This window comes from Mesoplodon densirostris, chromosome 6 (genome assembly GCF_025265405.1).
Source record: "Mesoplodon densirostris isolate mMesDen1 chromosome 6, mMesDen1 primary haplotype, whole genome shotgun sequence".
In the NCBI taxonomy this organism is placed as follows: domain Eukaryota; kingdom Metazoa; phylum Chordata; class Mammalia; order Artiodactyla; family Ziphiidae; genus Mesoplodon; species Mesoplodon densirostris.
Window position 1 is genome coordinate 133,115,380 of NC_082666.1, and position 27,933 is coordinate 133,143,312.

At 39.8% G+C, this 27,933-nt stretch overlaps 1 protein-coding gene across 5 annotated transcripts in view; it reads left to right on the top strand.

Moving 5' to 3' along the window:
- NEK1 (NIMA related kinase 1) overlaps positions 1-21,864 on the top strand; it is a 209,758-nt gene extending 187,894 nt beyond the window's left edge. For all 5 annotated transcript variants that reach the window (XM_060102678.1, XM_060102680.1, XM_060102679.1 and 2 more), the window contains 5 exons: positions 6,081-6,232; positions 9,749-9,957; positions 10,967-11,097; positions 11,271-11,403; positions 20,691-21,864. In XM_060102678.1, coding sequence (XP_059958661.1) covers positions 6,081-6,232; positions 9,749-9,957; positions 10,967-11,097; positions 11,271-11,403; positions 20,691-20,704 — 639 coding nt within the window. In that variant the 3' untranslated portion in view covers positions 20,705-21,864. The remainder of the gene's footprint in view (positions 1-6,080; positions 6,233-9,748; positions 9,958-10,966; positions 11,098-11,270; positions 11,404-20,690) is intronic.
- Positions 21,865-27,933: the final 6,069 nt, after the last annotated feature.

Sequence of the window (27,933 nt, forward strand, 5' to 3'; positions counted from 1 at the left end):
GCATATGAATGAATTACCTGAATTCTCTTGTCCTTAACTGTTTTTAAAATATGTTTTCAATGAAAAAATGATTTTCAGTTTAATTTTCCAGATGGATCTGTTTTTACTTTGTGGAGTATTTTCTTATGATTTTCTTAAATGTAGAGACTGCTAAATTCTCTCACTTATCTGATAGCATTCAGATTTTCAAAGGTGTAAACTTAGTGTATCCTTGGTGGGCAGAAAAGGATCACTGTATGATTCATGTGCTTACTTTTGTCGTAAAGGTGTATAGCTGTCTTTATCCCAGAGCTTTTTAATAACTTACTGTCTATAAAAATTAATGGACTTTTAACTGAATAATACATTTGATTACTTGATTCCCTTTCATGACCTTAGTTCAGCCTTAGTAGTTTTGTAGAAGTACTTACTCTGGACTTACAGCAAAGCAGATTTCATGTAGAGGGAGGGAACAAGAAAACTCTCTGGAAAATCATAGCAGTCTATAGCCATTTAAGGCAAGGACAGAAAGCCATGCCTGCCTATCCCATAAATTTCTGAGATCATGAGAGTTCATCACTGTGCCAAAATAGTAAATAATCATTGTTCATAATGGTGGCTTTGAATCATGAAGAAAAGGTGAGAACTATTTATAAGCGTTTATATAATCCATTTACTAAAATGGGATAATTTAACCTCCTACAGAGATTTTTGTTAAAAGTTATTTTTTTTAAATGTTAAGTCATACTACTTCTGTCCTTTTTTTTATTAAAGGAAATCCTTCTTGAGCTTTGGATCCTAACCTCCCTCACCTTCTTAAAGAAGTCACTCTTTTACTTTTGCCCTCCAGCCTGCGTCATGAACGTCTTTCTCTGTGGTGGGTTATTCCCACAGGACACCTGCTCTAACAGGTCCCATCATAAATGGCAAACTTCCCGTAAGCACACGTCCTCCCCCACTCCCACCCCACTTCTCTTTGTTGTATTTTTGCAGTGTCCCCGCCACTCACTTCCCAGTACATTCCAGTGTGGTTGTCAGCCCACTTCTCCACTGAAGCTGCTCTTGCCAAAATCACCAATTACCAGTACGTTATTAAGTTCCCTGTACCTTTTTCTCTCACCTTTCTTGACTTTCCTTTCAACAGAGTTGATATACACCTTCTTTTAGAATCATTTTATCTGGAGGCATCCTGCGTATCGTACTTTCCTGGTTCTCCTCTGCATTCATTGTCCCTCTCCGGTTTCCTTTGCTGCAGCCGCTCCTACTAACAGATCTCCTTAAAAGAGTATAGATTCTTCTGTCGTTGGGTGAATTGTTCTGTAAATGTCAAGAATTAAGTCCAGTGGTGTTGCTCGTGTTTTCTTTATCTTTTTTTTTTTTTTTTTTTTTGCGGTATGCGGGCCTCTCACTGTTGTGGCCTCTCCCATTGCGGAGCACAGGCTCCGGACGCGCAGGCTCAGCAGCCATGGCTCACGGGCCCAGACGCTTCACGGCATGTGGGATCTTCCCGGACCGGGGCACGAACCCGTGTCACCTGCATCGGCAGGCAGACTCTCAACCACTGCACCATCAGGGAAACCCATGTTTTCTTTATCTTGACTGATTTTTTTGGTCTACATTAACTATTAGTTGCTGAGAAAAGAAGATTGAAATTTTTAACTATACTTGCATAACTATCTATTTCTCCTTTCAGTTCTGTCAACTTTTGCTCCATGTATTTTGAAGCTCTGTTACTGAGTGAATAAGAATTTAGTATTGTTCTGTCTTCTGGGTGAATCGATAACATTTATTCTTACGAAGTGTCACTCTGGAATAGTGTTGTTCAAGTCTTCTGTATCCTTTTTCTTTTCTTTCTACTTGTTTATCAATTACTGGGAAAGCACTGTTGACATTTCCAGTCCAATTGAATGTAAATTAATAATATTTATGTCTTCTTTATAAATTGACCCCTTTATCATTATGAAATGACTCACTTTATCCCTGATCCTATCACCTTGTTCTGAAATCTACTTTGCCTGGTTTTAACATAGCCATTCTAGCTTTCTTATGCTTAGTGTTTATATGGTATATATTTTTACATCCTTTACTTTTTTTTTAAATATACATTTATTTATTTATTTATTTTTGGCCTTATTGGGTCTTCATTGCTGTGCGCAGGCTTTCTCTAGTTGCGGCGAGTGGGGACTACTGTTTGTTGTGGTGCGCGGCCTTCTCATTGCAGTTCCTTCTCTTGTTGCGGAGCACGGGCTCTCAGCACGTGGGCTTCAGTAGTTGTGGCACACGGGCTTAGTTGCTCCGCGGCATGTGGAGTCTTCCTGGACCAGGGCTTGAACCTGTGTCCCCCTGCATTAGCAGGCGGATTCCTAACCACCGCGCCACCAGGGAAGTCCTACTTTTTTTTTTAAATTAATTTATTTACTTTTGGCTGCATTGGGTCTTCATTGCTGCACACGGACTTTCTCTAGTTGCGGCAAGTGGGGGCTACTCTCCGTTGTGGTGCGCGGGCTTCTCATTGCAGTGGCTCCTCTTGTTGAAGAGCACGGGCTCTAGGCATGTGGGCTTTCAGTAGTTGTGGCATGTGGGCTCAGTAGTTGTGGCTCGCCGGCTCTAGAGCATAGGCTTAGTAGTTGTAGCACACGGGCTTAGTTGCTCTGCGGCATGTGGGATCTTCCCAGACCAGGGTTCAAACCCATGTCCCCTGCATTGGCAGGCAGATTCTTAACCACTGCACCACCAGGGAAGTCCCTACATCCTTTACTTTTAATCAAACTAATTTCGTATAGACTTCTTGTAGTTGTAATATAGTTGAGTCTTGCTTTTTAACATTCTGACAGTCTTTTAATTAAAGTAGTTAGACCATTTATATTTAGTGTACTTTTCAATATATTATCATTATGATTGAGTTTAAACTTATCATTTTGCTATTTGTTTTCTATTTGTCTCATTACTTCTTTCATTCCTTTTTTACTTTTATTCTCCCTTTTGGATTGAGTATTTTTAGCATTTTATTTAATCTCTACTATTTGTTTATAAAGTAGACTTTAAAAAATATTTAATGGTCATTCTCAGTTTTCAATATACATCTTTAGTTTATCCTGGTCTGCCTTCAAATATTGTACCATGTCACGAATAGCATCAGAGCCTTACAACAGTACATTTCCATTCCCCTGCTCTTGCCTATCCTGTGTAGAATTGTTGCCATGTGTCTAATTTCTGCATGTATTATAAATACCACAATACATTTCTATTGTTTTTGCTTTCAACACTCAATTATCCTTCACAGAAAGTAAAAATTGAGAAAGGAAGTTTTTTATATTTACATATTAACCGTTTCTAACATTCTTCATCCCCTTGTGTAGAATTCGAATTTTTATCTGGTATTATTTTTCTACCACTTTAAGAACTTCTCTAACACTTCTTGTGTCACTGTTGGTGATGATTTTCTTTTAGCTTTTGTTTATTTAAAAACATTTTAATTTCACTTTCACTTTGAAAGGGTATTTCTACTAGATCTAGACTTACATTGTCTTCTGGGCTGCACTGTTTCTGACAAGAAACACCATAAATACAGTGGCAGCTTTCATAAGGCAGTTGTAACAGAGTGACTTAATAAAACTGAGAGTGTAACACATAAATGAAGATTATTGAAGGTAAATTTGTAATAGGTCAGGATGAAATAGTGTAAAGATGAGACCTTCTAGTGATCTCATATGGGGAGTAGAGTGGAAGACTGATCTCTATGACAACTGGAGAATTTATTTTCTTGTTATAGCAAATGCAGAGCGGGGGAAAGTAAATAGTAATGTGCAGTTCACAAATAACACAAGTGCCTTAAGTGTCTTCTTTTGATTTGCTAAAATATCAATTCTTAGAAAATGTCCGTAATTTTTGCCTTTGGTAAGTGTTCATAATTTTTTAATGTTTTAAGTCCATTTTTAGCCTTGTTTATGGGTTGAAGTGAGCAGGTATTTGTAGAAGCTATTTTGAGGGTGTAGTGTTACAGTTGAATTGCAGTAAGCAGAAGCTAAACAAATGTGCTCATCATAAACTATTTTATAGTATAGCCAGAGGATTACTAACACATGATTTTATATTAAAAATACTACAGATGAAAAACTGAGTTGATGGAATTAAGTAGAATTTCATGTGAAGTTGTATTAGTGCAACTACTACTAAATTCATTCATTCTTTATGTGTTGTCTTCATTTTTGAGAAAAAATAGAACCAACAGTGAGAGATCTAAAGGAACTGCATTTTTAAAAATGTTTTAAGGTTTTCTAAAACATTGGTTTCCTGTTTGATTTATAATGGTACCAAATGCTAGCTGCATAAATAATCATACTACAAAAAATCTTGGAAGAAATTAGTCTGACTATAAATGATGTAAGATCTCAGGCAGCATGTTCTGGATTAATAGCTATTTTCAGGAGGATTTCTTTCTATTAATGTCAGAACAATAGAATATTATTTAAACAATATGAAAGAAATCTAGTAGACTCAGAATTACAGAACTGCAAGTGTTCTTATGTAAAATTCTTCTTATGAAGATGAATATCCTGTCTAAAACTTTAGCAGTCTGTCAGGGAAGACTGTGAACATTAGGATTTTAAATATAGGACCTTTGGGAACTGTTGGATTGTTGGGTGTGTAAACCCATTCCCAGAGGTACAGACCACTTGAAATTTCTTTCTAACCTTATTATTTTATGTTAGGTGATGAAGTTTATTTTAATTAATGACAGGAATAAACTAGAATTGAGATGATTTTACCAGGGCTAAAATTTATCTCAGCCTAAAAAATATTGCATCCTTTTGTGTAGTCCCCTTGTATTTAGGTGTATAATGTGTATATGCTATTTATTTTTATCGATTAGCATGTACCTGGGTAAACTGTTAGTGGCTGCATATTTTGCATACCCCAGGTTTATAATACATGTGGCTCAAACCATTAAAATAACAAACAAGTCAAGTGTAAATTCTGCTGACAGTACCATTGTTAAGTGCTTTAACCAGGCAGTGTATCTGCACCATCTTGTAGCGCATCACCATTTTTTTTCTCTTGAGTGCTGTGATATGTAAATTACGTTCAAATAATAGTCTATTCCTTTTTTTTCTCAGAAACAGATTGTACCAATAAAATTGGCCAAGTATATACATTTTCATTAATGTGCCAAACATTGTGTGTTCTGCCCAGTCTCCCATTTGGTGCTGGGCTCTTATTGGGGCCTTAGGAGTCACGTTTCAGATCTTACCAACCCCTTTAGGGTTGACCAGCTCTGAGACTGACTTCTGTAGATGTGTGTGCCGTCGCCCTGTCTGTCCGTCACGTTCCGACTGTGGAAAGGGTGCTGGACGGAGGCTGTTCCTGTTATCCTGGTCTTATCCAACGCGGTTTACGTTTCACGCACCTCCGCCGTGTTGTGCCGTCTCATCTCGGTGTGCTGGGCTCTTCCTCACCCTGCTGCTCCAGGTGCTGTCAGCGTGAACTTGGAGGTGCCTATCTTCCCAGCCGTCCTTTCTGGTGGGAAAGGCGCTCGCTGCTCGCAGTCCGCTGCTTGCAGTCCGCTGCTCAGGGAGGCCCCAGTGGGCTCTTCTTTGCACTAACTGGAGGCCCTGCTCTAAGCTGTTGGCCACCCAGCATCTGCTAGGGCAAAGGGACACTAAGGGCCACCAGTTGTGTGGGGTGCTGCTTAGCCAAGCTTGGGCAAAAATACCCGGAGCGCGTTGGACGTCGAGAAGTGAGAGGAAGACTCAGGAGGGGTGTTGTGGCCGAGGGGTGGCAGGGCCTGACCCAGCTCCAGCTCCCTCCATGTGCACACCCCAGATAAACACCCTCCCTACCTTTTAAAGTCCACTTCACATTGAAACCCAAGCAGAACTCGCAAGCTTACTTTCATCACTGAAAAAATACTGAGCTGCAGTTCAAGAGAAGTAGGTTCTCAGCTTAGGCAAGTCGCCCCTGAAGCTTCTAGCTTTAAATGGATGATCGATGTGTATATATAAATAACAAAATTATTATTAGCTCCAATTTTCTAATTTTTTCTCTCATTTTAATTTTCTCACTGCCTCACTCCTAATAAGATATCGGTTGCCTTTTTATAGATGTTGAGGACATGTTCACTTCCAGACCTCTCAAAGCTGTTCAGAACACTGATGGATGTCCCCATTGTTGGAGATGGAGGTCAGGACAATCTTGAAATGGATGAAATGGAAGATGAGCATGTTAAGGAAGGACCTTCCGACTCTGAGGACATGTGAGCATGATGACATTCATAGATACCGACACCAACAGGAGTTCTGAATTTACCCATGTTCTAGAGATGGAGACTCACCCACAGTTTTCAGACGTGATCTGTAGCTGACCTTGCACTACTCCTTTAACTTCTTACAATGTATTTTAAAGTACAGTCAAGTAAACTTTGATATGTGTGTCTGCCTCTAAATACTGTAACTTGGTGTCACTTGAGGAATGTAAGGACAGGTTCACCATTGTGTTCTCTGTCTTACTGGCCACTGAGCACCCATCACAACGCTTGATGTGGCTGGTGCTTAATGGAGTGAACCTCAGCAGGATAGTGACTGTTTGGTAGTGTGATGCCACATGGTACAGGGATTGCAGTGGGCAACTGAAGGACTCACTACTCTACTCTTCCCCAGGAAGATGCCAGAAAGGTCCGTCCACATCTGTCTCCTGCCGGCTGTGATTTCAGAACCATGGCAGTGGGGAGTTAGCAGGTGGAATAGTGTGTGTGTGTGTGTGTGTGTGTGTGTGTGTGTGTGCGCGCGCACATGCTCACATGTGAGTTCTGCACTCAACTGCCTTCACAAGATTCCCTTCTTATTAATGCCTGAGGAATCTAGAATCCCAGAAGAAAATTTAACCAACACTCCTGAAAGAGCTGGGAACCGGCAGCTCCTTAGACAGTAATACCCCTTCACCTTCCTTTATATCAGTCAGCCTTCTCAGCCCATCCAACAAATGTTACAGACTTTTTGGGGAAATAAAACCAGAGTGTTCAAGAAGTGTATTCAAGTCACTGGGAAAATAGGTTGCAAAATGCTATAATTTTTATGATTTATTTTTTGATTTGTTTGAATTTAAGTTTCTCCTTTTTACCTCTGCCTTTCAGTAGAAACAATGTGTGTTTTGATCTAATTGAAAGCATGATATCAGTCTCATGATTTTTCTCCCTCTAGTTCTTGAGCTGGGCACTGCATCTGGTGCATTTTTTTTTTTTTTTTTTTTTTGCGGTATGCGGGCCTATCACTGTTGTGGCCTCTCCCATTGCGGAGCACAGGCTCCAGACACGCAGGTCCAGCGGCCATGGCTCACGGGCCCAGCCGCTCCGCGGCATGTGGGATCTTCCCGGACCGGGGCACGAACCCGTGTCCCCTGCATCGGCAGGCGGACTCTCAACCACTGCACCACCAGGGAAGCCCCATCTGGTGCATTTTATTTTCTGTTTTTGTTTTTCTTAAGGCTTGCTCTTTCTTTTTAAATTTCTAGCCAAACTTTATCTTTCAAAGGTTGACTTTTGAGTCCTCTGGCTGTCCAGTGGTTAGGACTCCATGCTCTCACTGCCGAGGGCCCGGGTTCAACCCCTAGTCGGGGAACTAAGATCCCACAAGCCACGCAGTGTGGCCAAAAAAATAAATAAAGGTTGACTTTTTCTTCCCCCCATAGAGTTCTGTAGCTTTTTGCTGGTGCCCTCAAAATTTGGAGGAAAAGTTACCTTTTTATCCTTGCTTCTTCTGCTTGGCTGTGGTCATTAAGCACTTTACGTTGTATTTTTATTAAGCCTGTTGGATAACAGGACAACATTTCAGCACCTCTGTGGTTGACAAAATCCTTGGTAACAGTTTTTTCCTCGGAGTTTTTATAAGTCATCAGTTTTTATGAGTGAATATAGCTTATTTGTGGCTTATATTCTTTTAATTACTAGTTGATGACAGACTTTTATTTTAAAATTTAAGTTAGAAGTTTTTAATGTTATTTTTCAAATTTGAAAAGTAAGTTTTTTTTCAAGTAAGTTACTTCATATGCATATAGGGAAATTTCACTTGACATTTTTCTTTGGAAAATATGCATTTTTTTGATCCAAACTTTACTTATGGTCATATAGTAAAACCTACTAAAAAGAAAATTCAGGACCAGGGTTTAAAGTTCCTGAGTCAATTTTCTGAGTGCTCATTTCATAAAAAATCTTAACCCTCTTACACTTTTCTTACACTGGCATGGTTAGCAGCCCACTTGCTTTAATACCATCTGTCATGGAAACTAATTCCTCTACAGGAAGATTTTACCAACAGATTAATGCCTAGTCACATAGCAATGGTACCTAGCAGATGTGTGTGGTATGTAAGTCTGGTAATTAAATATTAAGCTAAATGCTCCTAGAACGATGATCCAAAAGATTAGACACTGTCCTTCTCATTCTAATTAGATGATGTTTGCTTTTCTTTAACTGCTGCAAAGTCAAAGTGTAGGAGTTTCTACACATATGTACAAAATAAAGATATTTCTACATTAAAAATTATTTTTCTGTTAATGAAAATTTTGTATGAGGTCTCACATAATAATATTTATGTTTTAGTTCTTCAGTAAGTATTTGTTTATTCAGTTAGAGTCTAAACTTTAAGAAAGGGCTTCGGGGCCTCCCTGGTGGCGCAAGTGGTTGAGAGTCCGCCTGCCGATGCAGGGGATACGGGTTCGTGCCCCGGTCTGGGAGGATCCCATATGCCGCGGAGCGGCTGGGCCCGTGAGCCATGGCCGCTGAGCCTGCGCGTCCGGAGCCTGTGCTCCGCGACGGGGGAGGCCACAACAGTGAGAGGCCCGCATACCGCAAAAAGGAAAAAAAAAAAAAAAAAAAAAAAAAAAAAAAAGAAAGGGCTTCATCAGCCTTGTGTTCTGCTTAATATCGCTTTCCCACTATTGAAATCCTCACTGTGGGTCCCTAATCTTTCAGAGGACTTTATGTATCTAAAACTCGAATTAACTGTTAGTCTACAAGTTCTTCCATTTGCGTGCCCCAGGGAGAAAGAAGCAGCTCCTCGGGGGAATGGAGCTGCTGAGTGTGCTTCTTGTGTCTTGTAGACATGGTCAGAAGGCCTAAATCTCAGTCTCGTTTTTGTCATTTATTGACCACGTGGCCTTGACAAGTCACTTGAGCACCTTGATTCGTAGTTTCCATGTTTCTAAAGTGAGTTTTGTATGGATAAAATTTAAATAGTAGGATAAACAGCTTTAATAACTAAGGTATTATATGAATGTAAGATATTGCTTGCATAAATCAATTCATTTCAGCATCTTTAATTGCACAAAAGTAGAATTAATACTCTGGGCAGTGCCTGGAGGGCAAGACCCCCGCAGTGAGGCTAGTGCCCAGCTGTCGCACATCCACACCAAGATTTTGCTGAACCTTCAAAATGACGTGAAAGAAAAATATTTAGTCTGGCTCTTCAATATTGAAGCATTCTTTCAAAACTTAAGGAATTAATAATGTTGATAGTTACATGATTCTCTCTGACAAATCAGGACCATTTTATACAAGTCATCTTTGGGCGTATGTATTCCAGAAGATGTGTCGTGTGCTTTATTTATCAATTGTGTGAATCCTCATTTCCTTTGTTTAAAACTATGTGTTTTTTCAGATTTCTTTTTATCCACAACGCGTACTTTTAGGTAGAAAGGAGCGCATGTATATTGAGTTGAAGTAAAATTTCAGAAAAGTAAAGTTTTGGTAACGTTCCATTTAATTTGTAATTCTCAGTGTGTTTGAAGAGGCTGACACAGACTTACAAGAGCTTCAGGCCTCCATGGAGCAGCTGCTGCGGGAGCAGCCTGGGGAGGACTACAGCGAGGAGGAGGGGTCGGGCCTGAAGACCAGCGACGCGGAGCAGGCCGCCAACGGCACGGACGCGGGCGATGAGGAGGAGAGCCCTAGCAGCGAGAGCGCGCTCAACGAGGAGTGGCACTCGGGTGCGTGGTGGCCCACACTGCAAGCAGAGTGTCTCTTTCTGGCCTCGGACTCGAGCCCCTTCCAGCCTTAAGTGAGGCTGAAGCCTGCTCTGCGTCGTTGACTTGCATTCACTCTCTCTTTTCACACAGTCTGCATACATAGTTGTCCCATTTCTTTTCCACTAAAGTATGGAAGTGCTTTTTTGAAGCGTTTTTATCCTGTTATCCTCCACTTCTTGACTTATTTTCCTAGTAATAAAGATAGTAACATAGTTTTCTTAGCCCTTTATGTTTTACGAAGGGCTTCCACATACTGTGCTTAACCAGCAGGGTTAAACTGAAAGAGTTTTTAAAACCTTGACACTTTTTAAAAATTTTTTGGTTTGGAAACAGTTCTTTGTTCACATCATTGACCCTAAGATGCATAGAAAATTTGTGTGTTTAAATAACGATTTATTTGAGAAGAAGAGGTAATGTGAAAAAGAATGATTCTGCATTCATTTTTCTTTTACTAGAATTTTTCAAATTACCTTGGGCATGTATATGACATAAAACATATAAAGCATTTATAATACCTTTTAAGTGCCTTCCAAGTTTTATGATATACATCTTAGGTCATCTGTATGCTCGTTCATGTTTTGCCCCATGTTTAATATCAAGTTTTTAAAAATAGAGTTGGTTGCCTCAGTGCAGAACATATGGGTATGCTTTTTCCTTTTTTTTTTTTTTTAGCTAAATTCAGTGACATCTCTTGGAATAGTTTTTATTCTAACCTGACTCACTGTTTATGTCTATAAAAGAAAAGATTTCTAAAGTAACATTCCTGTTAAGACAAATTTATATATACATACATTGATTACCTATATAAATGACAAGTAGTATAATGACAGAAACTTTATATTGAATGTACAAGTAGTCTATCTCAATGACAATATTTACGTGTCACAGGATTTTAATCAGTTATGGTAAGAATTATTTTATTCAGTCTTTTAAATCATAAAATGTCTTCTTTTTTATTTACGTTTTTTAGATAACAGTGATGGTGAGATAACTAGTGAATGTGAATACGACAGTGTCTTTAATCATTTAGAGGAACTAAGGCTTCACCTAGAGCAGGAAATAGGCTTCGAAAAGTTCTTTGAGGCTTACGAGAAAATAAAAGTGAGTAATATGTCACTTAAAACATCTAATTTTGAAATATGCTCTGTTTGAGTTACTAGTGAAATGTCAGTGATTTTTATTGGTCAGTAGACCCATTATAAATAATAAACAAAGTCTCTAATTAGAGGAGATTAACATTCAAATATTAACTTATATTTGGAAATTTGGTATAGGCTGTTCATGAAGATGAAGATGAAAATATTGAGATTTGTTCAACAATAGTTCAGAATCTTTTGGGAAATGAACATCAGCATCTTTATTCCAAGATTCTTCATTTAGTTATGGCAGATGGAGCCTATCAAGAAGGTAAGATTTCCTCACATCCTTATATTTTAAATAAATGTGCAAAAACTAAAATGACAAATGTAAATTGATGAGCTTATATCACATGCATTTTGGTGAAATCTGTATTGGAATTATATGTAGTACTTCTAAGCAATTAACTGTGTCCTTCTCTTTGACTGATTCTGGCATAAGCTTTTATTGGTTTAAGTTTTTTAAGTCAATATTTTAATTTAATATGCAAGTAGCATTTTGAATGAGATTTTTAAAAACCCTCCTTATTGGACAGCTCTAGAAATTAGAATACTTTTTTATTAAGGAGGCAGAATTAAATTTTTAGACACATACGTAAAATTTCTCCTAACTAGAACCAAATGTAATCCCTTCTGTTGAGAGTAAGTAGAGTTCATCTACAGTGATTTGAGGGTAAACCATTTTTATATTTGGAAAATATTTACCAATAGAATCACTCAGAATGTGTTAGGACTTTATTAAAAGTTATTAAAGTTAAAAATGTTTTTCCCCTTAAATTGGTCAAGAGCACTAAGCATGGAACCTAGAGACCAGAGTTACAGTCCCGACTCTGACAAGCTGGTCACATGACACAGGTGATTTATTTTGTCTCGAGTTTGTCTCCTTTGCTGTCAGATGGAGCATGACCTCCATACTCATGCACTGTGTTGGGTTTTCAGAGTGTTTATGGAGGCCCCCGTGGGCCTGGCACTTCATTTCTGTGGCCACTGAAGGGCATGGTCTGTGCTTACATGTTGTGTACAGTTTCCTTGGGAGATAAGACAGATAGAAAGAAAGTGTAAAACTATACATAGAAGTGCTCATTCTGAAATGTTTTCAGTGCAGTAGGAATTAGAGAAGGGAGATCAAACTGGGAAAAATGGAAAGAAACGTAGAAGGCGTGACATGTAGGGAAAAGAACAAACCAGCGATTCATGTGTGTTAGGGTTAGACTGACTGTATTAGGAGCTTCCTGTTGAGAATTAGTCTTTGTGATTGACCCTGTGAAATGTGTAAGGAATGTGGAGGAAACCAGTGAAGGTTTCTGAAGTAAAAGGACTGACACAGTGGAAGAGGCAGCGGGAGCACCTGATGGAAACGGTAGAGGCAGTTGGCGTGAGTTGGTGAGGACCCGGACTTCGTGTTCAGAGGGGTGTTCAGTTCAGGTATTTCAGAGCCAGGGTTTTATTAAAATATTTGACATTTTGACTCATGAAAAATTAAGGCTGCTAAAATCACAGCTCAAGAATGCTTTTGATTTTGGGAGAAACTTTATGATTATGTAGACTTATTTACATTAACTGTAAGCTCAGCAAAAAATGTTTCTTGAGTTGCTTTAATGGAAGTAAAAGTCTTGTTAAAATTCTAATAGTTATCGTTAAATTGAAACTAGAAAATCTTCAGGTAGAATAAGTACTCTTTTTTTTTTTTAATTTATTTATTTTTGGCTGCGTTGGGTCTTCGTTGCTGTGCGTGGGCTTTCTCTAGTTGCGGCAAGCCGGGGCCGCTCTTTGTTGCAGTGTGTGGACTTCTCATTGTGGTGGCTTCTCTTGTTGCGGAGCACAGGCTCTAGGCACGCAGGCCTCAGTAGTTGTGGCTCGCAGGCTCTAGAGTGCAGGCTCAGTAGTTGTGGCACACAGGCTTAGTTGCTACGCGGCATGTGTGATCTTCCTGGACCAGAGCTCGAACCCGTGTTCCCTGCATTGGCAGGTGGATTCTTAACCACTATGCCACCAGGGAAGCCCAGTAAGTACTCTTATAGCTTCAGACCCCACTGCATTTTCCTTACTTTTCTTCTTAAGCTAACAGAATAACTGCCAAAGAGTAGTTCAGGCCATTAGCAGCAAGGAACAGATTGAGTGTAAACCAGTCCTCTTTATAAGCCGGCAGTCAGTGCTGCCTGTGTGCTTCACTATGCAGTAGTGCAGATGATCGGAAATAGGCACAAACAGAATTATGTTTTATGCTTATGGCGGTTGCTATGAAACCTATCAGTAGAAATTTAAGGGAGCTCTTATTTATTAAAAAAAATATCAAAGGACAATAAAATAATTCCACTTTGGGGAAAAAATATAAGAACGTATTTATCCAAATAAATGTTTAGTGTCTTCAAAGCAGGGATACAGACTTATTCTAATGAAGGTATTCCATTACACAAAATATCTTGAAACTTCTCTTTCAGAAATTCCCTGACAGCTTATATACCAGATTCTTTTGATTGTTTTTCTTTTTTTTTTTTTTTTTTTTTTTCCTTTTTGCGGTATGCGGGCATCTCACTGCTGCGGCCTCTCCCGTTGCGGAGCACAGGCTCCGGACGCGCAGGCCCAGCGGCCATGGCTCACGGGCCCAGCCGCTCCGCGGCACATGGGATCCTCCCAGATCGGGGCACGAACCCATATCCCCTGCATCGGCAGGCGGACTCTCAACCACTGCGCCACCAGGGAGGCCCTGATTGTCTTTCTTGATACAAGTCTATTCTGAGAGCATTTAATTTTTTTGGAAAAAGCTTAGTTACTTGCAACCAAGTTTAGTGAATGAAGTGGGTAATCAAGATAAATGATATGTGATCTTTTTCAGTAACTTACCATGCAGTAATAAGCCTAATTTGTATAACTAGTTTGTAAACTGATTTGGAATATTTTGAACAAGAATTCATTTCTAAAAATATTTGTCAAAAATTAATACTATTACTTTAGGGCCTCCCTGGTGGCGCAGTGGTTAAGAGTCCGCCTGCCGATGCAGGGGATACGGGTTCGTGCCCCGGTCTGGGAGGATCCCATATGCCGCGGAGCGGCTGGGCCCGTGAGCCATGGCCGCTGGGCCTGCGCATCCGGAGCCTGTGCTCCGCAACGGGAGAGGCCACAACAGTGAGAGGCCCGCATACAGCAAAAAGAAAAAAAAAAAAAAATTAATACTATTACTTTAAAGGTATGATTTGTAGACTAAAGTCAAAGATTTAAAGTGTTGATGCGTAATTTTGGCAGTATAAATTTTCATAAGATTTATTTATATTCCATCTCATTCCCCCAAAAAAAGTTTAACTACATTATATATATGCAGCGTATATATATGTGTGTGTGTGTTTATACACACACACACACACAGAACAAACTGAAATTAAGTTAAAAACAAGTGTTTGGGAAAGTCAACGTATCAGGCAAATGAATACCTCAGGCAAATGAGTGCAAGCAATATAATATTAAGCCATGTTGAAGTAGGAGCAGAAAGTTCATGGTCAAAGGATCTCTACAATTTGGGAAAATCATTCACAAATTTGGTGCTGAGATTTGTAGCAAAGCAGGAAACCTAACTAATTACTTGAGACAAAATATGTCCGTTACTCAGTGGACAGCTCTTTTTGGTATTGAAACAAAGGAAAAATGTCCAGTGATTCTTTTAAAAAGGGGACTGTGATACAGTGTTCCTCAAACTCGGGTAGCATATAGAGTCCTAAAGGGGAAAATACTTTTTCAGACTCCAAGAATCTAAGTCCATAGACCTCAGTGAAAAACTGAAGTCTTAGTCTTTGCAAATGTCTGTCAGTTGTGTTTATTACTATAAAACATGGGGGTTTTTTATATATAAAAAAAAATCTTTTTATCAAAATGAATATATAAAATATAAACATTATCTGGAACTTGTATATTCCTGATTTAATTGAAATCTTGGACACCATTTTATAAAACAGCCTTGTTATGGCCTGAAAACATTCTCAGTAACTTTTACAATATTTGGATTTCATAGGACCCTTTCTCATAATAGGCATGAGGCCAGAAAAATGATTGTATTTGAGTGCATCTGTGGAGAGTATCAGACTATTTCTGTTCATACTCAGACTGCATCCTTCAGGCAGTTCTCACAGTATCGTTTCAAGATGCTTTTCATGAGTAGTCAGCAACAGTGTGTTTGGGAGTTAACGTTGCTTGACAGGTGTTTGGAAAACTTGCCCCTTCCTTGGAGAAAAAGCACAGTCAGCTGAGCCACGAGGTAGAATGACACCATCCTGTGACAGCTGAGTGGTTTCAGAAGGACACATGCCTACACAGAAGGCCATTCCCCTGCAAAGCACCACCAATCATGCCGGCTAATGCACTCCTCAAGAAGCAGTACCAGGTTTTCTCTGCCACACAAATGAAAGGACACGAGGACCCCGAGTTCTGGATCATAAAGCCTGCAGTAATTCGTTTAGCCTGGAAAAAAATGCAAAGCAGCTAAACATATCAACTCACTAAGCTGGTTATAAAATGTACATTGAATTCTTTAAATCAGCCATCCCCAACTTTTATGGCGCCAGGGACCTGTTTTGTGGAAGACAGTTTTTCCACAGAGTGGGGAGTGGGGTGGGAATTGTTTGGGGACGAATCAAGTGCATTACATTTATTGTGCACTTTATTTCTACTATTATTACATTGTAATATATAATGAAATAATTATACAACTCACCATAATGCAGAATCAGTGGGAGCCCTGAGCTTGTTTTCCTGCAACTATATGGTCCCATGTGGGGGTGATGGGAGACAGTGATACCCAAAGTGTATTGCTTATGTCCAGTCTACCCCGTTAGATGCAGCTTAATTGTCACTTGCCACTCACTGATAGGGTTTTGATGTGAGTCTGCAGGCAAGGGATTTTTTTTTTTTTTTTTTTTTTTTTGCGGTACGCGGGCCTCTCACTGCTGTGGCCTCTCCTGTTAGGGAGCACAGGCTCCGGACGCGCAGGCTCAGCGGCCATGGCTCACGGGCCCAGCCGCTCCGCGGCATGTGGGACCCTCCCGGACCGGGGCACGAACCCGTGTCCCCTGCATCGGCAGGCAGACTCTCAACCACTGCGCCACCAGGGAAGCCCTTTTTGTGTGTGTGTGTGTGGTATGCGGGTACTCTGTGTCTGTGAGTCTGTTTCTGTTTCATGGATACGTTCACGTGTGTCATATTTTAGATTCCACGTATGAGTGATGTCATACGGTACCACTGGAGTCAGTGCCAACAGGGGCACCTGCTGCCCCACCCGGCTCTGCCTCAGGCCTGGGTCACCTCTGTGTCCCAAGGCTCAGTCTCTGCCCCAGTCCTGGATGCCCCAGTTCCAGGGCTACCCTGTGGCTTGGAGTGAATGGGGCTGGAGAACTGGCTCTGCTGGGGCTGGGGTTGTGTGATGAGGCGGTCCCGGGAAGAACCTCACCTGTTAGAGCGCACCTCTCTCTGCACTGCTTCTGGGGCCAACACTCGAGCTCCTCACGACTGGACTCCAGGCTTCTCCAGCCCTTGCATGTGTCACAGCATCTTCCAGCCAGCCAACAGGGCTTGTGTCCTCTGTCTAGGACCCCAGGATTGGGACGCCCAGTCTGTGGCTTGACCCGCTCACTCCCCAAGGCAAGTGTCCATCCCTGCAATCTCCCTTTTCCTCTGAGTCCCCTCCCAGGGGCACAGGTCGTGACCTGATCTCTCTTCTTCCCATCATACCAGATTCTCTGAGAATCTTTCTTACAACCTTGGTTGTACAGCAGTCCGGCTAGTTTCCAGTTCGTTTTCAGTGAGAATTGTTCCACACGTAGATGTATTTTTAATGTGTTCCTGGTGGGAGTGATGGTGAGCTTCACATCCTCTTACTCTGCCATCTTGATCTCTCCCTTTAGAGTCCTTCTTATTCGAAGTTCTTACACTGCAGATCTAGCTGTTTTTCCCCAGACTGTCGTCTTTTAGGCCACATCTTAGGAGATAACAATAAAACCATGTCATCTGCATATGGTGCTTAGACACTTTTATTTTCTGTGTTGGTGGGGGGTAATGAGGGAGGGGATGAATAATGATATGTAGTACACCCAATAGTGGTATCAGGGGCATTAAGTTAGAAGTTAAAAAGATTTTCTACAACACATTTCTGTTTAATTTAATCAGAAATTATGTGAGTCCTCAAAAGACAGCCTGAACTATTCAACTCCCCCAGCTGTCACAGTGCAGGTTTGGTAAGCACCCACAGTATACAACACCCCCATACTGTCACAGTGCAGGTTTGGTAAGCGCCTCCAGTATACAACTCCCCTGACTGTCACAGTGCAGGTTTGGTAAGCGCCTACAGTATACAACTCCCCTGTCACAGTGCAGGTTTGGTAAGCGCCTACAGTATACAACTCCCCTGTCACAGTGCAGGTTTGGTAAGCGCCTACAGTATACAACACCCCCATACTGTCACAGTGCAGGTTTGGTAAGCGCCTACAGTATACAACTCCCCTGACTGTCACAGTGCAGGTTTAGTAAGCACCCACAGTATAAAACTCCCCTGTCATAGTGCAGGTGTGGTAAGCACCTACAGTATACAACACCCCCATACTGTCACAGTGCAGGTTTGGTAAGCGCCTCCAGTATACAACTCCCCTGACTGTCACAGTGCAGGTTTGGTAAGCGCCTACAGTATACAACTCCTCTGACTGTCACAGTGCAGGTTTAGTAAGCACCCACAGTATAAAACTCCCCTGTCATAGTGCAGGTGTGGTAAGCACCTACAGTATACAACACCCCCATACTGTCACAGTGCAGGTTTGGTAAGCGCCTCCAGTATACAACTCCCCTGACTGTCACAGTGCAGGTTTGGTAAGCACCTACAGTATACAACTCCTCTGACTGTCACAGTGCAGGTTTGGTAAGCGCCTACAGTATACAACTCCCCTGACTGTCACAGTGCAGGTTTAGTAAGCACCCACAGTATAAAACTCCCCTGTCATAGTGCAGGTGTGGTAAGCACCTACAGTATACAACACCCCCATACTGTCACAGTGCAGGTTTGGTAAGCGCCTCCAGTATACAACTCCCCTGTCACAGTGCAGGTTTGGTAAGCGCCTACAGTATACAACTCCCCTGACTGTCACAGTGCAGGTTTGGTAAGCGCCTACAGTATACAACTCCCCTGACTGTCACAGTGCAGGTTTGGTAAGCGCCTACAGTATACAACTCCCCTGTCACAGTGCAGGTTTGGTAAGCGCCTACAGTATACAACTCCCCTGACTGTCACAGTGCAGGTTTGGTAAGCACCTACAGTATACAACACCCCCATACTGTCACTGTGCAGGTTTGGTAAGCGCCTACAGTATACAACTCCCCTGACTGTCACAGTGCAGGTTTGGTAAGCGCCTACAGTATACAACTCCCCTGACTGTCACAGTGCAGGTTTAGTAAGCACCTACAGTATACAACTCCCCTGTCACAGTGCAGGTTTGGTAAGCGCCTACAGTATACAACACCCCCATACTGTCACAGTGCAGGTTTGGTAAGCACCTACAGTATACAACTCCCCTGACTGTCACAGTGCAGGTTTGGTAAGCACCTACAGTATACAACACCACCATACTGTCACAGTGCAGGTTTGGTAAGCACCTACAGTATACAACTCCCCTGACTGTCACTGTGCAGATGTGGTAAGAACCTACTGTATACAACTCCCTCATATCATCACATTGCAGATTTGCTAAGTGCCTACAGGTATAGCAATTGGTAAAATTAATGCCACTTAGTCTTTAGCTAGGTACTAGCTAGGCTAGAGTCAGAGGTCAAATAGAGATAGTACAATGTGTGAACTGCTTTATATTATCACTAAAAAATTTATTCTTTAAGGAGAGGAGGAGCCAAGTGTAGACGGTCATAGAATGGCAAAGGCCAGCAGGTCCTCGTGTAGAGCATTGATCTTAGCAGTCCAAACTTGTAAACGGCTAAGAAGGAAACAAAGACCTTCGTTCTACATTTATTTTAGATAGAAGATTTTGCTCTTCATGTGATGAGATTCTGTATACCAGTTATAGCGAAGGAATGAAATTTTCATCTATCACTTGGATAGGCCCCACCAATATGATGAGTTGAATAAGTAGTACATGATACCAGTTATATAATATTTAAAAGCAATTTTATTTAAATGTGCATATATGTAATAAAAATAAAAAGCCATGGGAAGGAAGGGGACACATCAATTTCAGGATACTGATAACACCCCTCAGCAGGAGGAGAAGGCAATAAGATGGGAAAAGGGTGCTCTCTCTCTTTAATGTGTTTTTCTTGAATCAATTATCCAAACCAGTGTGGCCAAAAGTTAACTTTTACTAATTCTAGATATTAGTTACCTGTGTGTTCATTAGTTTATTCTCTGTACTTTTCTATTTGAAACAGTTTGTCATTGTAAAAAAAAAATAAGTAAATGATAGTACACAGCAATAAGTGTAACACTGAAAGCAATAAAATATGTTGTATAAAGTGATGGTCCAGCTATATTGGAAGACCTAAAGTGTCAGGATAATTCTTCCCAGGGGAGGGGACGTCAGAGCTGGATTTTGAAAGATAAATGGGGATTTATCCCCCAAGGCATATGTCTCCTTGTACATAGAGGGGTGCCAGCTGTTGTACTACAGGAACTGTAAGCTCTTCAGTGTTACTAGAGCATATATTATGGGGACAGCTGGGGAAGATGGGCAATGGAAGTAGACAAGGCTAGAAGTACTTAAAAGGCCAGATCCTGAAGGGCATTGCAGTCCACATAGGAGCACAGGTTCTGCCCTGAGCCTCTGGGGAGCTCGTGAGGGGTTTCAAGCAGTGCGGTGATTAGAGATGACACTTCGATTTTAACAGAAGAGCTTTCTGGAGTGTGAAGATAGTGACTGTTATGTAAGGTTAAATTAAGCAGTCTGTTTAATTCATTCCGCAGTGTTTTTTTAGACTAATGAAAATTGGAGATAACTAGAATGTCTATAAATACACATGGTTAATTTAAATACGCCATATCTGTAAAGAAAATACTACACAGCCATTGAAACTGACATGGAATATATCTATGATTTATTCATTTTCAACATTTTATTGTAAAATTTTTATCGTATGAAAATGTTGAAAAAACTTCAGTTACCACCCATATGCCCACCATCTAAATTCTTCATTAACATTTTATAATCTTGCTTTATCACTTATTTGTCCATCTTTCCATCCATTATGTGTTTCAAAGGGAAAAACTTGAGTCTCAGAACTGCATCCTGTTGTAATTTTTTAAAACATATTTGTGTATGCATAAGTAAGCAATCTGGGAAGATTTATATAAAACTATTAGCTTTGGTTGTCTTTGGCTGATAGGTGATTTTTGCTTCCCACTTAATTCTTTATTGTACTGTCTGAATATTTTACATTGAGTGTGTGATATTGTAATAAAAACTACATTTAAAACTACAGTAAGGCTCTTTTCCTTTAGTGTGACAGAGAATGAGTTTTTTACTAAGTAAATACATAGAGCTTGATTTGCAATGAGTGAATTAAATTTTTTTCTTTTTTGTACAGATAATGATGAATAATCCTCAGAACGTTCTTTAATCCTCAACGGAATGAAAGCATTTAAATTTTGGCTCATCAGAATAACAAGCTTCAGTGGGAAATATAACGATTTTTTATAAATGAAATATTAGATTTAAAATGAGTGTGCTGATTGCATGAAAATGATGGAGAAACATGCCATTTTTCAATTAAGATTCTAGTTTTTTATCTTTTATTTTGTTTATTGAGTTCTATAGTTATCTCTTACAGAATATATACTTTATTAAATGTTCCAACCAAAGTGTAAGACACAGTGATCCAGACTGGACTTAATGGCTTTGAAGAAGATGTACCATGCAGCAAGGTAATTTTTACTTTCAGCAAGTGTCTTTAAGTTGAAAGAATAACTTCTGTTGTGAAAGACCTGCCTTTGCTTTTTCAATTACGCATTTAAGCATGACCCTTTTTTCTGTCTACTTGTTTTCATGGCCAGCAATTCTGGATTAAATAACCTTGTAAAGGGCTCTATTTAAATCTTAACATTTCGAAGATGGAACTTTCAGCCTTAAAGTTTATATTCTCAGTCCTTTTTCAACCAGTGTCTCCTGAACTAGCTGAGTGGAAACAGGCTATAAAAACAGTCTTAGAAGTCATTGAAAAATTTGATTATGAAAGAATAGCAAAAATATATTTCCTGATATCTAAAAAGTTGGTTAATTACTTTTGTTTCCTTTTGAGGACCAGAACAAGGAACACTATAACTAAAAATTAGTCTGTGAATTTTAACATTGATCTAGCATATAACATAAAGTTGCCCTTTTGGTTTTCAGCTTCCTCTCATGCATGTGCTTTTTAATTGAGATTCAAAAGGAGAAAGGAATCATTTTTATTTTGACAGTGTGACAGTTTTGGTAACTAGTATTCCAAAGGGGGGAAATGTTTACCTCTTTCAATACCATTAGGAGAAGATTTTGTTAGGTCATTAAGACAATGGTCACACAGCTTCCATTGCAATATGCCAGGTATTACATCATTAGAGATGTCTGAAGTCCAGATGCTTTTAGTAATAAAAGCAGAATTTTGGAAACTCTGAGAACAAAGAAGCCTTATTGGCATTATCTGTAATTTGAACAGTAAAATCATATGTTGCAGCACTATCAGTAGTATGCTGAATTAATTATGTATATTATTTCTAACATCCAAAGCTAAATACTTGATTTTTATATGTTTGTTTATTTTATGATATTGCTATTAAATTTTTACTCTCTACCTGAAGTACACTATTGGTTGTCTTTTATTTATTAGCACTGTCATTAATAGAATGCTTTTACAGAGAGCTGAGAATACTTTTGATTATTTTACCTGAACATTTTAATTTTTTTTTCAATAGAAGAATATTTGAATTCTGTACTTTAATTCTCTACAGTCCTAAATGATGATAATGATTTGTGGGAGTGAGTATTTTTAAATTCTTAACCTAGAAATGCAAGTAGGAGTATAACACAGTAGAAGGAGTTGTTTAGCCATATTTCAAAAGATGTCATCTATACAAGAATAGGGGTGACAAATAGGATATGTGCCATCTTCAGTCAATTGGTAGTGAGTGGCTCTGGGGTGTTATTATGGAAAGGTTGTCTGTGCCAGGGGTAAAGAGGGTTTTTATTGTTCAGTAAGGTCTATTGTAGGTGTTGGAGGAGGAATGTGGAAGTATCTATAGATTCATAGAATGTTAGAGCGAGTGAGGGCTATCAGGATAATTTAGTGTTATCTGCATTTCTCAGGCGAGGGCACTGAGCTGTCACATGAGTGCATTCACTTGTGTAGATGGCCAGGGTCAGACCAGTTCCTGGCCTTACCCTGTGCTATTACTTCCACATTCTTTTAAAATTCATCTCTTCTAGAGAGTGAAAAGGAATAGATTTAATAGGAAAAGGTACATTTAGCATTAATGCATTAAGAATTCTGCAGAGATGTTCTGTTTCTGGGAGTAGCACACTTATTCTAATTTACCTCGCTATTGAAATCAACTTTTAAATGTTAAATAAAGTTGGCTTTTTATCCATAAATTAGCACGTACTCTACCCTTTATCACTTCATTGATGGATCTTTCAAGATTGCTTGTGTACGTGTATGTTTAATATATACCTGAAAACAGAAGAGGTAAGATGAATTGCAAGGCCATCACTTTGGAGAAAGCCTCAACCCAGAGATGGTGGAATATTGGAGAATAAATAAGCACTTTTGACAGGAGCATATGTCCAATGCCTCTCACTTGGGTAGAATGGGCTCACAGAGCAAAGGTGCAAAAGGTAAGGCCAAGCATCCACCACACTGGAGAATCGTGTAGGAAACCCTGTGTCAAGGTGACACTCCAGAAGGCTACATCCTCACAATCAGGGAGAACCCCAAACTCAGGGACTGTCAGAAGAGAAGAGGACCAAAAATCCCCTGGAAGTTGTAGCCACAAAGCAGCCATCAACTGGTTTTGTATCTTGAGCAACAAAACCTGGGTGGGTCGGGGAATTTAGACTCAAACATAATTTAAGGTGGTTCCCAATTGGTAGTGCCCCATGAATGCAGAAGAAGCCATTCCAGTGCCTGTCTGAAGGAAGGCACATTTCTTTTGTGTCTTGAAAACCACTATAAATAAAATTTTAAGAGCAATGATAAACAGAGTTAAAAATATAATAGTACACAAGAAATCAAGACAATGTAAGTGGGAAATATCAGGAACAGGATATGCACAGACTTTAGATTTGGAATTATCAGAGATGTGTTATAAAGCAGCTATATTTACTGTGTTTAAAGCTAAAAAGTGATGTATATTTGAAGAACCAAATAGAATTCATTTACATGAAAAATGCAATAACCAAAATTTAAAAACCAAGTGGACATACTTGGCAGCACACTGTATGTGGCAGGGAAGAGAATTAAACTGGAAGAAATAATCCATAATAAAGCACACAGAGAGAAAAAGATGGAAAGTATACAGGAGAAGGAAAGAGATTCACTGGGAATGTCTAATGTACGTTTGATTGGAGTCCTAGAAAAAAAGAAAGGGGTAAAGTTATTCATAGAGATAAAGGCTGAGAATTTTTCCAAACTGTTGGAAGACTCCAGTCCACAGATTGCAGATGCATAGTGAATTTCAAGCAGGATAAAGTAAGAGAAAAGCATGCCTGGTGTCTTCAAAGTAAAACTGTAAAATCAAAGACAAAAAAAAAACTCTTAAAAGAAGTTGAAGATAAAAAAGGCATACTACCTTCAAAGGAATGTTAAAGACTGACGGTGTTTCAGCAGTAGTAGTGAAACACTGAAATGGCATCTGTAATGGGCTGAAAGAAAATAATTGTCATTCCAAATTACATACCTAGTAAAAATGTCTCATGGGTGGATAAAAATGAATTCTGGTGGTTGAGAGTCCGCCTGCCGATGCAGGGGACACGGGTTCGTGCCCCGGTCTGGGAAGATCCCACATGCCATGGAGCAGCTGGGCCTGCGAGCCATGGCCGCTGAGCCTGCGCGTCCAGAGCCTGTGCTCTGCAACTGGAGAGGCCACAACAGTGAGAGGCCCACGTACCGCAAAAAAAAAAAAAAAAAATCCCACTCCCACTGCTGGCCATGAAGAAGTAAAAGAGAGGGGATTTACCTTCCCACCTTTAACAACTCAAACACTGGACAAAATACATGAAGCAATGCTTCTCAGACAGTGGGAGACAGACAACAAGGGGAAACATATGCGGTAAACCATGTGATTGCCCAAGTTTACGGCATAGAAATAGCATGGACGTCAGGGGACCCATAAAAAACCTAGGATTCTTCCTAAACTGAGGATATAGAAGTTAGAATTTAGAGAGTTGAAAGCAGCCATAATTTGTGCTGCAGAGTTCCAGAAAGCAGGGAGCTGCACAGAGGGCTAGAAAATCTCCAAATATTTGGAAACTAAACACATTTCTTTTTTTTTAATTGAAGTATTTTTGATTTGCAATATTTTGTTAATTTCTGGTGTACAGCAAAATGATTTAGATATGTTTCAGGGATGGAAAAAGATTTCATGCAAATGGAAATGACAAGAAAGGGGGGTAGCAATACTCATATCAGACAAAATGGACTTTAAAACAAAGGCCATAAAGATAAAGGACACTACATAGTGATAAATGGATAGATACAAAAAGAGAATATTACATTTATTAACATACATGCACCCAATATAGGAAAGGCTAAAAACATAAATACAAACATACATAAAGGGAGAAATTGACAGGGATACAAAAGTAGTATTAATAGTAGGAGATGTTAACACCCCCACTGACATCAGCGGACAGAGCTTCCAGACAGAAAATCAGTTAGGCAACAGAGATCCTAAATGAAACAATGGAGCACTTAGACTTAATTGATATTTGCAAGACATTACATCCATAAACAGAATACACATTCTTTTCAAGTGGAATATTCTCTAGGATAGACCACATACTAGGACACAAGCCTCAAAAAATGTAAGAGGATAGAAATCATTTCAATAATCTGTTTTGACCAAAACAGCATGAAACTAGAAATCAAACACAGAGAAACGAGAAAAAACTACATAAAGACTAAACAACATGCTAATAAAAAAACCCAATGGGTCAATGATGAAATCAAAGAGGAAACTTTAAAATACCTTGAGACGATAACACAACTATACAAAAATCTATGGGATGCAGCAAAAACAGCCCTAAGAGGGAAGTTCATAGCAATAGAGGCCTTCCTCAAAAACAGGAAAAATTCAAAATAACCTAACCTACCACCTAAAAGAAAAAGAACAAATGAAACCTAAAGTCGCAGAAAGAGGGAAATAATAAAGATCAGAGAGGAAATAAAATAGAGATTAAAGAAACAATGAAAAAAATCAATAAAACCAAGAGCTGGTTTTTTGAAAGGATAAACAAAATCAACAAACCTCTGGCCAGGCTCACCAAGAAGAAACGAGAGAGGATCCAAATAAAATAAGTGAAATAGAAGAAATAATAACTGACACCACAGAGATGCAAAAAATCATAAGAGAATACTACAAATAGTTATATGCCAACAAATTGGACAACCTAGAAGAAATGGATTAATTTCTAGAAACATACAACCTAAGACCAAATCAAGAAGAAACAGTTTGAACAGATGGATCACTGGTAGTGAAATTGAAATTTAAAAACTCCCAGCAAAAAAAATCCAGAACCAGGCGGCTTCCCAGGGAATTCTAGCACACATATAAAGAAGATCTAATACCTATCCTTCTCAAACTATTCCCAAAAGTTGAAGAGGACAGGACACTCCCAAATTCTTTTACAAAGCCACCATTATCTAGATACCAAACCAGAGAAAGACACTCCAAGTGAAGAAAATTACAGGCCAATCTCTTTGATGAATATACGTGCAAAAATCCTCAACAAAATATTAGCTAACCAAATCCGAAAATATATAAAAAGGATCATACACCATGGTGAAGTTGGATTTATTCCAGGGATGCAAGGATGGTTCAACATTTGCAAATCAATGAACGTGATAGCACCACATTAACAAAGGGAAGCAGCCTGGCTCTTTGGTGGGGCTAATGGAGTCTTGGAGGGCTCATGCGAAGGAGTACTTCCCAGAACTGCCAGTGTCCTTCTCCCCACAGTGAACCACAACCACCCCCACCTCTGCAGGAGGCCCTCCAACACATGCAGCCATGTGGCTGACGGTCTTGGTGCTCTGGCCGGGTGTCAGGCCTGTGCCTCTGAGGTGGGAGAGCCGAGATCAGGATATTGGTCCACCAGAGACCTCCCGGCTCCACGTAGTATCAAACAGCAAAGTTATCCCAAAGATCTCCATCTCAACGCTAAGACACAGCTCCACTCCAGGACCAGCAAGCTACAGTGCTGGACACCCTATGTCAAACAACTAGGAAGACAGGAATACAACCCCACCCATTAGCGGAGAGGCTGCCTACATCATAATAAGTTCACAGACACCCCAAAACACACCACCAGACACGGTCCTACTCAACAGAAAGACAAGATCCAGCCTCATCCACCAGAACACAGGCACCAGTCCCCTCCACCAGTAACCCTAGACAACCCACTGAACCAATCTTAGCTACAGGGGCAGACACCAAAAACAATGGGGACTATAAACCTGCAGCCTGTGAAAAGGTGACCACAAACACAGTTAAGCAAAATGAGAAGACAGAGAAATACGCAGCAGATGAAGGAACAAAGTAAAAAACCCACTGGACCAAACAAATGAAGAGGAAATAGGCAGTCTACCTGAAAAAGAATTCAGAGTAATGATAGTAAAGATGATCCAAAATCTTGGATATAGAATGGCGAATATACAAGAAATGTTTGACAAGGACCTAGAGAACTAAAGAGCAAACAAACAATGATGGACAACACAATAAATGGAATTTTAAAATTCTGTAGAAGGAATCAATAGCAGAATAACTGAGGCAGAAGAACGGATAAGTGACCTGGAAGATAAAATACTGTAAATAACTACCGCAGAACAAAATAAAGAAAAAAGAATGAAAAGAATTGAGAACAGTCCCAGAGACCTCTGGGACAACATTAAACACACTAACATTCGAGTTATAGGGGTCCCAGAAGAAGAAAAGGAAAAGAAAGGGACTGAGAAAATATTTGAAGAGATTATAGTTGAACACTTCCCAAATATGGGAAAGGAAATAGACCATCAAGTCCAGGGAGTGCAGACAGTCCCAGACAGGATAAATCAAAGGAGAAACACGCCAAGACACATATTAATCAAACTACCAAAAATTAAAAACAAAGAAAAAATATTAAAAGCAGCAAGGGAAAAGCAACATATTACATACAAGGGAATCCCCATAAGGTTAAAAGCTGATCTTTCAGCAGAAACTCTGCAAGCCAGAAGGGAGTGACAGTATATATTTTTGATGACATTAAGTGATGAAAGGGAAAAACCTACAACCAAGATTACCCAGCAAGGATCTCAATTCAGATTCGACAGAGAAATTAAAATCTTTACAGACAAGCAAAAGCTAAGAGAATTCAGCACCACCAAACCAGCTTTACAGGAAATGCTAAAGGAACTTCTCTAGGCAGGAAACACAAGAGAAGGAAAAGACCTACAATAACAAACCAAAAACAATTAAGAAAATGGTAACAGGAACACACATATCGATAACTACCTTGAATGTAAATGAATTAGATGCTCCAACCAAAAGACGTAGACTGGCTGAATGGATACAAATACAAGACCTGTATATATGCTGTCTACA